The following is a 12,464-nucleotide window of genomic DNA, read 5'->3' as shown; positions in this document are numbered from 1 at the left end:
AGTGCTATTGTCAGTGAAAGCACAAATGGAAAAAGGCTTTAATTGATCACAGTCAATTGCAGAGCTCTCAAATCCTGGTCTGTGTGACAGCAATAAGAACCACACGCGCTGTCTTTTATCAAAGCCAAGTTTTGATATTGCAGTGCTTCCTGATATCGGAGCTGAGTCTGTTTGGAACAGTGCAAGTAAGAGAAAGCTGGAAATCTGGCAGGGATCTTTATCTTTGGTGATGCAGGCATTCAGTGCCCCGTATCCTTCTAGGGTTCTGGGCAGTGTTTTGAACAAGACTTTGCTGCAATAAAAGCAAGTCTGAATTTTAAGCCAGAGGTTTTAGACTTCAACAGGGGGCCCTTTGCTTTTTCTGCTTTAGGCCCACTGTTAACTCTGAATATAGAGAACAGCTGATTCTTAATTGCTCGGATTAGTTAGATGTCTAAGGACAGTGAAAACTGAGTTAATTATAACAAATTGAGCTACAAGATTATTGGACTGATTGCTCAGATTGGGGTTTCAGTAGAAGAGCTCATGACTGAGACTTGTTCTTTCTGAATCATACTGTGATGCTGCAGAGGGGAAGCAGAAAGGAGCAGCAGCCAGGGCAGAGCATGCAGCACTGCCACAGCAGTGTGAGCAGAATCAGGCAACCTGATTTATGTCTCCGCCAGACGTATTACTGACTTCACGGCTGCAGTGCAAATGAAAGCTGTTGAGTAAATAATGTGCCAAGATACAGAACGCAGGATCAGCCCGTGACATAAAACCCAGGGGCAATGTTTGTGCAAGTCCAACCCACTTCTGAGCACAGGAAAGCTTTTAAGTGCTGCTCTGCTGGCTCAGCAGCACGACAGCAGTGGCAGCAACAGCACCACCAGGTTACATTCAGCACATTTCCCCTTCTTCCTTCCCTGCATCTCCCAGTTGCAACGCAATCAGTGACAGTTCTGCCTTTGGGGACGTTAGCTCTGAATAAGGCAGAGGGAGATCGACGTCAAGCAAGCCTTGTTTTATGTGTTCTTCTCAGTGGATTGTTTGAGAAACTCAAATTAAGAATGCATACAAACTCAGCTTCTCTCCTGCCCTCAGAGAGCTCAATCCACAGCTCTTGGAAGATTTTTCTGCTGCCTAGAAAGGACTTTGGGCCAGGCCCAAAAAAGGACCAGCAGGGCTCTGTGGAATCGTTTGGAAAGATAATTGCAGTCAGGTGAATGACAGGGTCCCACCCAAAGTCCTGCTCTGCAGCTACTGCTTTTAGCAGCCTCACAATGAGCCAGAGGTGTCTACCTCATTTAAAGCACTTCTCCAAGGGTGAGAATCATTAGACGTGGAAAAGAGAGGACAGAGTGCTGATTTGACATAATCATCTCAGCAGCTGCCTGCTCTGTGAATGCTGCTGAGTGTGTGAGGGATGTTGCTGGCAGTTGCCAAAATGATGACTGCAAGGGAGACAAGGAGGGGAAGCACAAATTAAAACACTTGGGAATCATTATCTCTCAGGTCTGTAATAGTCCGCATTCATTTTAGCTGGGGGGTGTTTTTCTGAAACCCTCTCTTCCCCCCCTCCCCTGCTAATTACCCTGTTGTCAATCCATGGGGTGTGAAAGTGCTTCAATTTCAAATCATGCTGTACTAAATTGTTCGTGTCTGTGCCAGACAGGCTCTGCTACATAAAGAAAACAGTGCTTTCACATATATTCTTTCAGTCTGGAGGAATGAGAGCTGTTGTTTTTCTGTGACTGTTCTGAGTATCACATGTTCCCCATAAACTCATTTATGACATGTCCATGTGTTTTCTAGAGCATCAGCCAATCTTGAAGTAATCCTTCAATTACACAAGAGAATCTCTCGTTACATTTTAGCAAAACAGTAAAAAGAGCAGCTCTTTTTTGCTGGGATTAGAAAGGAATTTTTAGCTTTATCTGACAATGTACCACGTTAACCCTCCCCACTCCCCACATCATCTTGCCATGTGTTTTGCAGTGAGCTTTCTCTCCAGCACTGCAAAATGTCTTCAGTGTCCCCTTCAATCCAAACGATGCTCCTGCATGCTGATTTCCCCCTGGGATCTAAACGGGAGTTTGCAGAGCCGGGACAACTTCTATATGCCCTTCCTCACTGCTTACTCAGAAGGTCTCCATTGGTGACATACGCATTTGTGCAGAGCTGATGCTTTCATTGCTCTTGGCTCTGCAGGCAGGACACAGCTCAAAGATACCACGGCAGCTGCAGCCATCAGTTATCTTTGGGCTAGACCCCAAGTGAGTGGCAAGAAGAGTAGAACCGTGAGCACTGAGGTTGCCTTCATCTCTGTGGGCCAAATAAGGAGAGCAGGAGCAACCGTACTAATGCCTGCACTTCCCTGCTGCTATCACCCTGCCCACCAAAGGTACAGCACCCTGAAGATGCAAAGGAAAGCATTCTGCCTTATTTGCCCCACTTTCATGCTGCCAGGAAGGGAAATAGCTGTGCATTAGGTTTTAACTTGATTTGCACTAGGCATACTACCAAAATCTTTCATGTAAAGCAGCTAATTGCTGGATATTAATTGCAGTGAGCTGAACTCACCTGGACCAGTCTGGTTAAGAAAATCTCTGTACCCTATTTCCAGCCTCCGGGGTTATCTGCTTCTCCCCGCAGTCTTTAACTTGCTGTTATCTTTCTCACCACGTTTGTGATGCTTTGAGCTATCAGGCCTAAGGAAGGGAACAGAGGCAGCAGCTTGCACAGAGAGGCAATTTACAAGGTACGAGCAAAGCGAAGCAGACATAAAAAACAACCGATGTCTAGATCCAATAGGTGTGAGAGATGTGCAAATGCATCATGCCTATCACAGCTCTCATTGTTTTCATATCCATGAGATCATTAAGGCATTTCTAAGTCCCCTGAGTCCGTGACATACAAGCCCAGAATATAATAAACAGGGCTGAATTAATTGCACAATACATTGATGAACAAAATGAAGTAAAGCAGTTCCATTGTACAAGGGGAAATGAATGCTTTGCATTGAGCGGCAGTCACATCAATCCAAATTGCAGCTCACACTGCATAAATGATAATGAGTCCGCCTGTCTCATTCAGACCAAGCGAGAATGCTGGAAGGAGCACAGACACCCACAAACTGCTGCATCTAAACAGTGCTTACACTTAAACTGGGCTGCAGTGGAAACTGTCATTAAAACAAACCGTACTGCTTTGCTAGATGCCTATTCCAGCAGAATGGCACCCCTGTCACAGTTTGTATCCAAACACTGAGCCAGCAATACAGATATTCAGTATCTCTTTACATATTTTCAGATGTCAACTCTTCTTTTTGCCATTTAGGGTAAAATCCAGTCCGTGACATCGCTCAGGCAATTAGCGTTGATCCCAATTGATACCAGTACTTCTGTGAATGGAAGCAGGGCTTCCCTGCAGGACACAGAAATGAAGTCCCAGCTGATGTGACAATGCACGAGTTACATTTCTGGTAAGGTGTCACAATTGAGGATTTTTGGGAGGACATTTTAAAACGTTTTCAACTACACAGCAGGTCAGTTTGCTGCTGCTGCTTCTGCTCAGCGATTTAACGATTTAAAACTTTGCCTTGGGAGATCTTCAAAAACAGCGCATATTAGCAGCCAGCAGGACTCAAGATGCAGTGAAGGACAGGGCAGATAGAGATTTCCCTTTTCAGAGGCAGGTGCACAGATGGCTTTTTCAAGGCCTGTTTGTGGCTGGTTTGAGAATGTGTGAGTTCAGATCCCACACTGCACACAACTCTTGCACATAACCTTGCACTGTGCTGCTCAAACTGGAAATGGGGCTGAAGGGTGACTCACATATTTCCACATCCAGCTTCTGCAATGAACTTGTGACTCCTCTCTCACTCTCAGAGGCCTCGTCTTAAAAACAAATTACAAGAAAGCAACTGACCCAGTAAAACATCACAGTCTGCCTGTAAAGTGTCAAGCTCTGGGCACTGGAACAGGCTGCCCAGGGAGGTGGTAGAGTCTCCTTCTCTGGAGATGTTCAAGACCTGCCTGGATGCTGACCTGTGCGACCTGCTGTAGGGAACCTGCTTTGGCAGGGGGTTGGACTCGATGATCTCTGAAGGTCCCTTCCAACCCCTACAATTCTGTGATTCTGTGCTCTGCAGGCAGGTCATGCATACAATGGGCAAGGAAGGTTGGAGAGGGTCACCCTTATTTCTTGGTTCTGCTATCCCATCGCTAGTGTGGGGAGAAGACTGCTGTTATGAACAGGGGAGGGAAAGAATTCATAGCTGTATGCTGTGGGTTTGGGTCGGTCGTTTACATGACAACTTCCCCAGCTCTAAAGCTGGAAGCACTTTCAGATCAAGAGGTGAAGTCCCAGTTCAGAATCACAGGCTCATTAAGGATGGGGAAGAGCTGTGTGATCACCAAATCCAGCCCCAATGTGCCCACAGTGCCACATCTCCACACCAAATGCCTCCACGGACGGTGAACCCGCCACTCCCTGTGCAGCTGTGCCAGCACATCGCTGCTCCTTCTGAGGAGAAACTGTCCCAAATTAATCCCTGACATCCAGCCTGCACCTCCCTTGCTGTGCCCTAAGGCCGTGCTCCGTGTTACACGGATCCAGGGCTGAGCCCACCTCGCCACAGCCTCCTTTCAGGAGCTGCGATGAGTTTCTTCCCAACTCCTTCCCTCAGCCTCTCCCCACAGCACCGCTCTGCTCCCATCTCTGTTCGCACTCCACGGCCTTCACCTCTTTCTTGCCCAGCCTGACAACGGACACAAACACCCCGCCGAGGTTCCCCTCCGCGATCCACCCGCGGGGCACGGCGCTGAGGGAGGCGGTGTCCCGACCGCTCCCGCCTTCCTCCCCTCCCCTGGGCGGCCTCGCGGTGGGAGTCACGGGGCGGGCGGGCCGCTGCCATGGAGCTGCCTGCCGTCAGCCTCAAGGTACGGGGGGGGGGGGCTGAGCCGCTGTGGGGCGAGGCGGGTCGGCTGGGAGAAAGGGGAGCGGGTCCCTTCGTACGGGGGTGGGCGTTGCGCTTGGTTTTGAGCTTGGTGCCCGGTGAGGAGGCCGGGGGGTGTTTGAGAAGTGGTTATTTTTGCCTTTTGTGGGTTGGGTTTTTTTGTGGAGTGGTTGTCGCTCAGGTTGCCGCACGGGACGGCCGCCCCCCCTTCTCCCCCCCCCCCCCTCCGGCACGGAGCGGTGCGCGCCGCGCGTTACTGACGGGGCGAAGTTGGCGCGTAGGGAAACCGCCTCAGAAAGGCGACCGCGCTGCGGGCTGAATCTGACCGACAGAAACCGCTTTTTTTTTTTTTTGTTTTTCTTCATTTGTGTGGGAGGGGAGGGGGTGTTGAATGAGGGTGACTGTAAACTTTCATCCGGTATTTGGTGGAGAAACGGGAAATAAGGGACTGCCGTTAACTTCAGGAGGAAGCGGAGGCTGAAATCGCCCCTTTCCACGTTGCCCCTGAGGCTGAACATACCCTGATACCGCCCGCTTTCCTCTATTTTTCCTCCATTTATCCTATTTTCGGAGCCTTTTAGGGCTACGTGCCGCTCACCGCCCAGCTTCCCTGTGGGGACTTTGGGCGCGTTGCTGAAAGCATCGCAGGTTGGGTTTGCAGCCCTTGGTTCGGAGCTGCGTGTTGCCAGCAGGTTGGGGGCTGCTCTGTGCCAGCTGCCCTGTGCTTGCAGCTTGCTATGGGAAGGCTTGCTTGTGGCTGTGCTAAGTGAAATCTGGGAGTTCATATAGGCGCCTTTCCCCTTCTTTTAGCTTGCTGAGGGAAGGGATTGCCCTGTTTAGAGGCAGGTGCACAAATGGCTTTTTCAGGGCCTGGGTTATGGGTTGTATTTGCAGTCACAGAACTGTAGGGGTTGGAAGGGACTCCTGGAGCTCATGAAGCCAACCCCCTGCTAAGTGAGGTCCCTACAGCAGGCTGCACCGGAAAGTGTGCAGATGGATGTTGAATATCTCCAGAGAAGGAGATTCCACCACCTCCATGGGCAGCCTGCACCAGTGCTCCATCACTCTGACTGTGAAGAAGTTCTATTACATCCCTGATATTTTGAGCTGATATTTTGCTCTGTCAAATTTTAGCTATTATGTGGTTCCCAGTCCGCTAGAAAAAGTGCTACATTCTCCTTTTTTTATTGTTTTCTTTTTATTGCTTGTGTGTGTCTGTCTTTCTTTTTCACAAAACAAAAGGGAAAAATAACGACATCAAATTAAAAAATCTGCCAGTGAAATCCCATGCTCCACCATGGGAAGTGGTGATGCAGGAGCTGGAAGAAAAGGCATCTTGAACGAATGAATCCCCATAAAATGTAAAATGTTGCATTTCCTCCCTGGTTTTCGGCAACCATTCTTAAATCTTTTCCTGGGTGAGAGTGATCTTGACCTGGCCAAACTTTTCTCAGCACTGGGAAGTACCTTTTGTAAAGTTTGGGTGGGGAAGCACTGGAATGGGGTACCCAGAGAAGTTGTGGGTGCCCCATCCCTGGAGGCATTCAGAGTCATGTTGGATGACCCTGGGATGGTGATTGGCAGCCCTGCCCATGGCAGGGGGTTGGAACCGGATGATCTTCAAGGTCCTGTCCAACCTAAGCCATGCTGTGTTCTGGGATTCAAGGGCTGCAGCACAGTGAGTTAATAATTATCCTGCATCTTTGTGCTGTCCCTGAATCATGGCCTGCTGGTCTGAAGCACAACATAAAGCTTGACAAAGTTCAGAGAGAGACCAGGAAAAACACACTACTGCTATGTGTTGGCATTAACTGCTTACAGTTTCTCTGAGATCAGAAGGATAAACCTACCAATAGAAGAAGAAAAATTCCAAAAACCTGCGTGAATGCAGTGTTTGTACCAGAATGCAGCAGAGTCTCAGCCTTGAGGTCCCTCTTAAACCTGCGTGTAGAACTGTATAATTAACATAGCAGGCCTTGACCTACTGTAGATGAGGAATCCTCTCCTGGAGCAGCATCTGCTGGCTCAGCTCTCGTAGTAATGCTCAGCAAAGTGTGGAAAGCAGCATCACCTTATTTTTGCAGTGAACGTTTGATAGCTAGGGTTACTGCAATAGCTGTGCTAAATCTTGAAGTATCAAGTTTGTTCAAGCTTGGAAAACAATGAATATGCCTGAAAACAGATGTCTTGTTCTTGGGTGTCTTTAGATGCTAGCTCTGGAATCATAGAATCATTTTCATTGGAAGAGACCTCTGTACATCACCTAGCCCAGCCTCCTGCTCAAAGCAAAGCAAACTTGAAAAGTAGATCAAATAGGTCAACTCAAAGGGTTGCAACCACTTTGGAGATTATCCAGTCCAGCTCCCCTGCTGAAGTATGAACCCCAGAGGAGGCTGCAGAGGAAAGTGTCCAGGTAGGCTTTGAATACCTTCAGTCAGGGAGAATGAGTTCATGTTCCAAAGAACTCTTAAAAAAGCAACGTATGCTCTTCTTAGGTATGGATATATCCCCCTGAACAGATGGGAATGAATTCTTCTGTCTCACCAGGAGGCTGCCTGCAAATTATCTCACGTAATGACTGCAGCTTTAAATAATGTTTTTCATTAACACTGCGTTTTCTGTGTTAAAGCATACTGAGACCATCAGCCAATTCCACAGTGCCCCGAAGAGCTGTCAGATAACTCAGACTAATAGCTCGGAAGGAAGAGCTTTGTTTTTCTTTCAGCAGCCCCTTGGATTATCAGCCCTTGCCTACCTGACTTCATGCTGGTGATGGAGCCTGCTTCATAATTTAGTAACTGCAATATTGATCTAGACAGCTTAAAAAAAAACAAAAAAAAACCCACCCTGTGTAATTATATTAACTGCTGAGCCTTGAGGGGTCTTGTGCGTAACGTGCAATTAAATACTACCTAATTAAGAATTTCCCTGATGTTGTGATCGTCTCTTGGGTGAATGCTATTTGCATGTCTCCATTCTTATCCAAGAACATCTTGTATTCTCCTGATTAGCAGTTTCTGCCTGGTCTCTGCGGTGCAATCAGGGAGGAGGGGAGGCGGCGGGTGGCGCTGAAGCATTTTGTAGGCTTTCATGAGCAATTAAAAAAAAAATCATTATTAAAAACCTGTTTGAGCAGCGTTTGAAGTTCAGACGGTCCATGCTGAATGCTCAGCAGATGTGATAGGGTGCTAGAGAGGAACAAGAGCCTTGTCTTACAGTATCTATGTTGTGACATCGTGGCTGGACAGTCCAAGGCATCACTCCTTCTGGTTTCACTCATGTCACAGCTTCATGGGTCATTAACTTTCTTGAAGCAAAGAGTTCTTGTGAAGTTAGACATTTTGAGTCAATAAATGTAGCAGTATTTGGGCACTGGTGTGTCACTGGAAGTGAAAAGAGTGGTGTAGCATGGCAGGATTGGGGTTTTAGGTTCCTAGAAGATGGCTTCAGGTCTCTTAGTATTGAGCTGAGGCAGGCTGCTGCTGTGAGTGGGTTGAGAGGGGATGAAGGGGAATTCACTGAGGACCACAGCAGAAATGCTGGGAGCTGCAGTCTTGTCTATTCATGGACTTCTTGGTGGTGGGACACCAGATTGGTCCTGTATAAGCTGTGAATCAGATTGTCTGGCTTGCAGTACAAACTCTGCTAGAGTTCCAAAATCAATAACACATTTAGAAAAGGCTGAAGTGTGCTCTGAATCAACTGTCAGCAGTGATGATGACAGTAGTGAACGACTATAGTGGAGCACCACAGGAAATGCTCAGCAGCAGCAGCAGAGAAAAATGGTTTTGTCTTTGCTGGCCCAGTTGCTAGGGCAGTTTTTGCACTGGTTCCAGGGCACTCTCCCTCTCTGTCTCATGGAGGTGAGGTGGTGTAACTTTCTGTTGTTTTTCCCACAGTTTTCCCAATTGCTGATCTGTCTTCCTCTCTGTTTTTCCATAGGCCATCATTCTGGTGCACTGGCTGCTCACAGTGTGGTGAGTGATTGGTAACTGGCCTGGCTTGAGAAGAGGATGTTCCTTCAAACTAGGAATGGGATGTTCTTGGGGAATCAGCACTCCCTGTTCATGCCTGTGTGCAAGGAGCTCCTAAGTCCCAGTGGTTGTATGGGAGCAGGGATAAATGCCAACAGTGCTGCGGGCTCCTTGTGAACTTGGCTTGGGTTTTTTGTCTTGTTTGGCAGGGGATGCATGAATAACTCGTTTCCAGCCTCCTATGCTTGGGGGAATTTCAGTGTCCTTGCAGTGGGGATCTGGGCCATTGTGCAGCGAGATTCCCTTGATGCCATCGTGATGGTGAGTGTGAGGGCATTTGCCTCCACCAGGGAGAGGGTGGAGGGCAGAAAAGCTCCTTTGAATCGGTGATGATCTTCAGCTGCTCCCAGTGCAGCAGTGAACAAGTCAAACTCTTTATTTATTTATTCTAGTCTCCCCGAGGGAGCCTGGCTTCTACTTAAGCACTATAAAATGTGGTGAGAAGCATTCACTATCCATTATTTTGCTTCTCGGGGGTAAGGCATACTTGATTCTTTTTTTCTGCCTGCTGTTGTCACTTTTAACGCCAGACTCTGAGTATTCAATATGCTTGAGTTAGAGATGCCTTTTAAATCTCTTCTCTGATCACTGAAGAAATTGGCAAGCAAAAATAAACAACCGTGGAAGATACCAGTAGAAGGCGTCCAGCAGATGTGAAGAAAATGCGTGATGTATGAGATCACTTAGGATTATCTGTGTACCTGGGGGCATGTGAAGGGTTAGCACTGTGTTATACAGAGGTAAAAGCATGATTGTGTGAACATTGATCTTCTAGTAGATAGAACCTATAACTGGCTGTTACTCCTGGTAGTTAATCCCTCATCCAGTTCATGTCCTGTTCTCTCTTCCCAGTTCCTGACCGGCCTGCTGCTCACAGTCCTCACAGACATCATTCACATCTCTGTCTACTACCCTCTGCGTGGTTATCCTAGCGATGTGAAGCGTTTCAGTATGGGCATGGCCATCTTCAGCCTCCTCCTGAAACCTGGATCCTGCTACTTTGTGTATCGAATGTACCGGGAGCGTGGAGGGGACTACATCTTCAACATAGGTAGGGTGCTTCCTCTACATCAGTGTGGGCCACGTCCTCTCCTGTTAGGGAAGGCTGCTGGAGAAGACTCTTTACCCTTCAGCCTCAGCCTTGTGCAGCTGGATCCTGCCTTTCTTTCCAAGGAGGAGGATGGCCTCTCTCTTCCTCGTGTCTTTTCTCCCTTTTGTGCTCCTGCTGAGTCTTAGGCCTTAAATTTACATTCTTCCTCTCTTCCCTTGCAGACCTGGAGTCCTCGTCTGACAGCCAGTTTGCCTACAATGGTACTGATGTCACTGCTGTCACTCTTACTCAGTTAACTCAGGTTTTTCCTCTCTTCCACTTCCTTCATTTTATGCACTTCTTGGAAGCCTTTGGGTGTCCCTCTCACTTTGCTGACCTTTTCCTTCTATGGGAGAGTTAAGGCATCATTCCTTCCACCTGGATTATGCATGTGAGGGAAGGGTGGATTTCTATCTCCATGCTTTGTGCCCTTGCTAACTTGATTATTGTGGACTGCTGTTTCCTTACCTGGGAAATGGGACTGATGTTTACCTTGTGCTCCTTTGCTTGGAGGCACTCATTTTTCCTCCTGGCTGCAGTTGCTAGGAATAATGTGGCAGCCTTGCCAGAGAGAGGTGTTAGGGTTGGGTATTCTGTCAGCTTCTTTGCCAAGCATTCCTGGGGCTGCTGCCAGAGATTGTTTGCTGTGTGGGAGTTCATCCTGGCACAACCAGCAGCCTAGTACAGTTATCTTTTTCTTTCCTAAGGCTTTGTAGGACAAAAGGTGGTACAACAGGCACTGTAGTGTTTGAAAGCTGCTACTTAGACTGCATTGGTGCTAGCAAAAATGATGAAGCTTCTTGTGAAAAGTGGTGGGTACTTATAAAAAAGGAGAGGCTGTCAGAGGAAAACAGCAGCTTCAGGGTATTGTTTGCACTTTCTGGTAGAAGAATGTGGATGTTTTCTCCATCAGCTGCTTGTGCAAATGCCATGCAGATCTCTCTTAGCTGGCTCAGAAGGCCAGTGTGCCACGTTTGTGCCAGTTTTTATTACCTGCTGAGTGTACTTGTGACTAGGATTTAACATCTGTATCCTACAGAAAGCATAGCTGAGTATTCTTCCTCCTTACCATGCTGTTCAGCACAGCATGCTGTCAGAATCTCTTCCCAGGCACAAGTTGGAATTCAGTCACGTAGTACTTTTTTTATCTTCTTCTGAAATGTCTTCCTGACAACATTTTCAGTACAAACCATGTGCTGTTATTTTCTGTTGAATGTGATTGACAAATTTTCTCTTTTCCTACTAACTGGCATTTTTCTTTAGAACTGAATTGTGATTTTCCAGGTCCTCTGTCTTTCTTTTGAAACAAAAGCCCTCTTCATTACTAGGCAGCATCCTTGCTGCATAAAAACAAGCCTGCCGTGGTAATGTGGCATGCACCTCAACTTCTGGTTTCTTCTAGGAGATTCAGTTTTTTGTATTCATTTTTTCATCAAGCTTGTTCTCTTCTTGTTCAGGTCTCAACCGTGCAGGCCGGGACCGCAGTGCCTATGAGACAATCGATCAGCAGGAAAGCTCTCCGCTGTGGCCTGACTCAAGCAAGACAGCTCAGCATCCATATTGAGGCCCTTGTCTGCAGCAGAACGGACACTTCCCTCCCTCAGTCCAGCCTCACGCTCCTCCCACGTCTGTTCTGATGAAACAAGACCTTCTACTGAGCAAACAGGAGAGGATCTGATTTGACTTTTCTTTTTCCTTCCTGAAGATTAGGCAGAGGGGTTCCTGGAATGAGCCCAGAACATCTCAGATAACCTTAAGCTCTGTGACTCTTTGTGATTCCAACACACTGCTTTCCTCCCTCCCCCTAAATCCCTCCTCTGTATGTGCAAGTGGATGCACCTTCTGCATTCTTCCAAGTCTTGTGTTGTGCCTCCTCTCGTTTGTAAGTAAGGGAGATGCACAAAATATTCCTGGGCAAGCTATCTTTAACAAGCTGATGGACTGCCCCTAAGACAGCACAGTTTAGCCTGTCTTCTTGCTGGTACGTTTCCAGGAAACATCTGGGAGTTCTTGAAGGCTGTTTTTGATGATGTTTTTAAATTAAGATTTATGACCATAACTCCATGTGCTAGCTGTGGTGGTTTACGTGCAGCTGGGGTTTGTATAAAGTGCCAGGGAGCATTCATTGATGCTTTTATGAAAGTTAAATGTCCTTCAGGATACTTAAAATGGCTGGTAAATGTTGATTACGTGTGCTCTGTGCCTTGAAATGTTCTTTTGCCTTCAGCTGCCTGCCTTAATAGGACTTGAAGTGTTATACTTTTCTAAGAAAACTATGAAATGAATACAGTTCTTCTGTGTTAGAAAAAAAATTACACTGGTCACCCATGTTTCATTTGAAAATATTGCTATTCCTGAGGCTCTGGGACTGTAGTCTGGAGAGTTGTTATGGGACAAGGGC

At 47.3% G+C, this 12,464-nt stretch overlaps 1 protein-coding gene across 3 annotated transcripts; it reads left to right on the top strand.

Annotated features, from left to right (window-relative positions):
- Positions 1-4,821: 4,821 nt before the first annotated feature.
- Positions 4,822-12,378, top strand: AGTRAP (angiotensin II receptor associated protein). Of its 3 annotated transcripts, none has more exons than XM_052691675.1 (6): positions 4,822-4,922; positions 8,882-8,916; positions 9,123-9,234; positions 9,826-10,024; positions 10,246-10,284; positions 11,521-12,378. In XM_052691675.1, exons 1-6 carry the CDS (start codon positions 4,896-4,898, stop codon positions 11,625-11,627), a joined length of 519 nt encoding a protein of 172 aa, XP_052547635.1. In that variant the 5' UTR covers positions 4,822-4,895; the 3' UTR covers positions 11,628-12,378. The 3 variants fall into 3 exon arrangements, with proteins under 3 accessions (XP_052547635.1, XP_052547634.1, XP_052547636.1); XM_052691674.1 differs by having other exon boundaries at positions 10,246-10,325; XM_052691676.1 differs by lacking the exon at positions 10,246-10,284 and having other exon boundaries at positions 4,826-4,922.
- The last annotated feature ends 86 nt before the right edge of the window (positions 12,379-12,464 follow it).

This window comes from Tympanuchus pallidicinctus, unplaced genomic scaffold, assembly GCF_026119805.1.
Source record: "Tympanuchus pallidicinctus isolate F22 unplaced genomic scaffold, pur_lepc_1.0 scaffold29, whole genome shotgun sequence".
NCBI lineage: Eukaryota > Metazoa > Chordata > Aves > Galliformes > Phasianidae > Tympanuchus > Tympanuchus pallidicinctus.
Note: the sequence above shows the minus strand (reverse complement) of the source record. Positions and strands in the feature narration are given on the sequence as shown.

Coding starts and splice junctions, on each gene's coding strand:
- AGTRAP (XM_052691674.1), top strand. CDS start 4,896: ATGGAGCTGCCTGCCGTCAGCCTCAAG. Junction 8,917..9,122: donor CACTGGCTGCTCACAGTGTG/GTGAGTGATTGG, acceptor CTTGTTTGGCAG/GGGATGCATGAATAACTCGT. Junction 10,326..11,520: donor CTCTTACTCAGTTAACTCAG/GTTTTTCCTCTC, acceptor CTTCTTGTTCAG/GTCTCAACCGTGCAGGCCGG.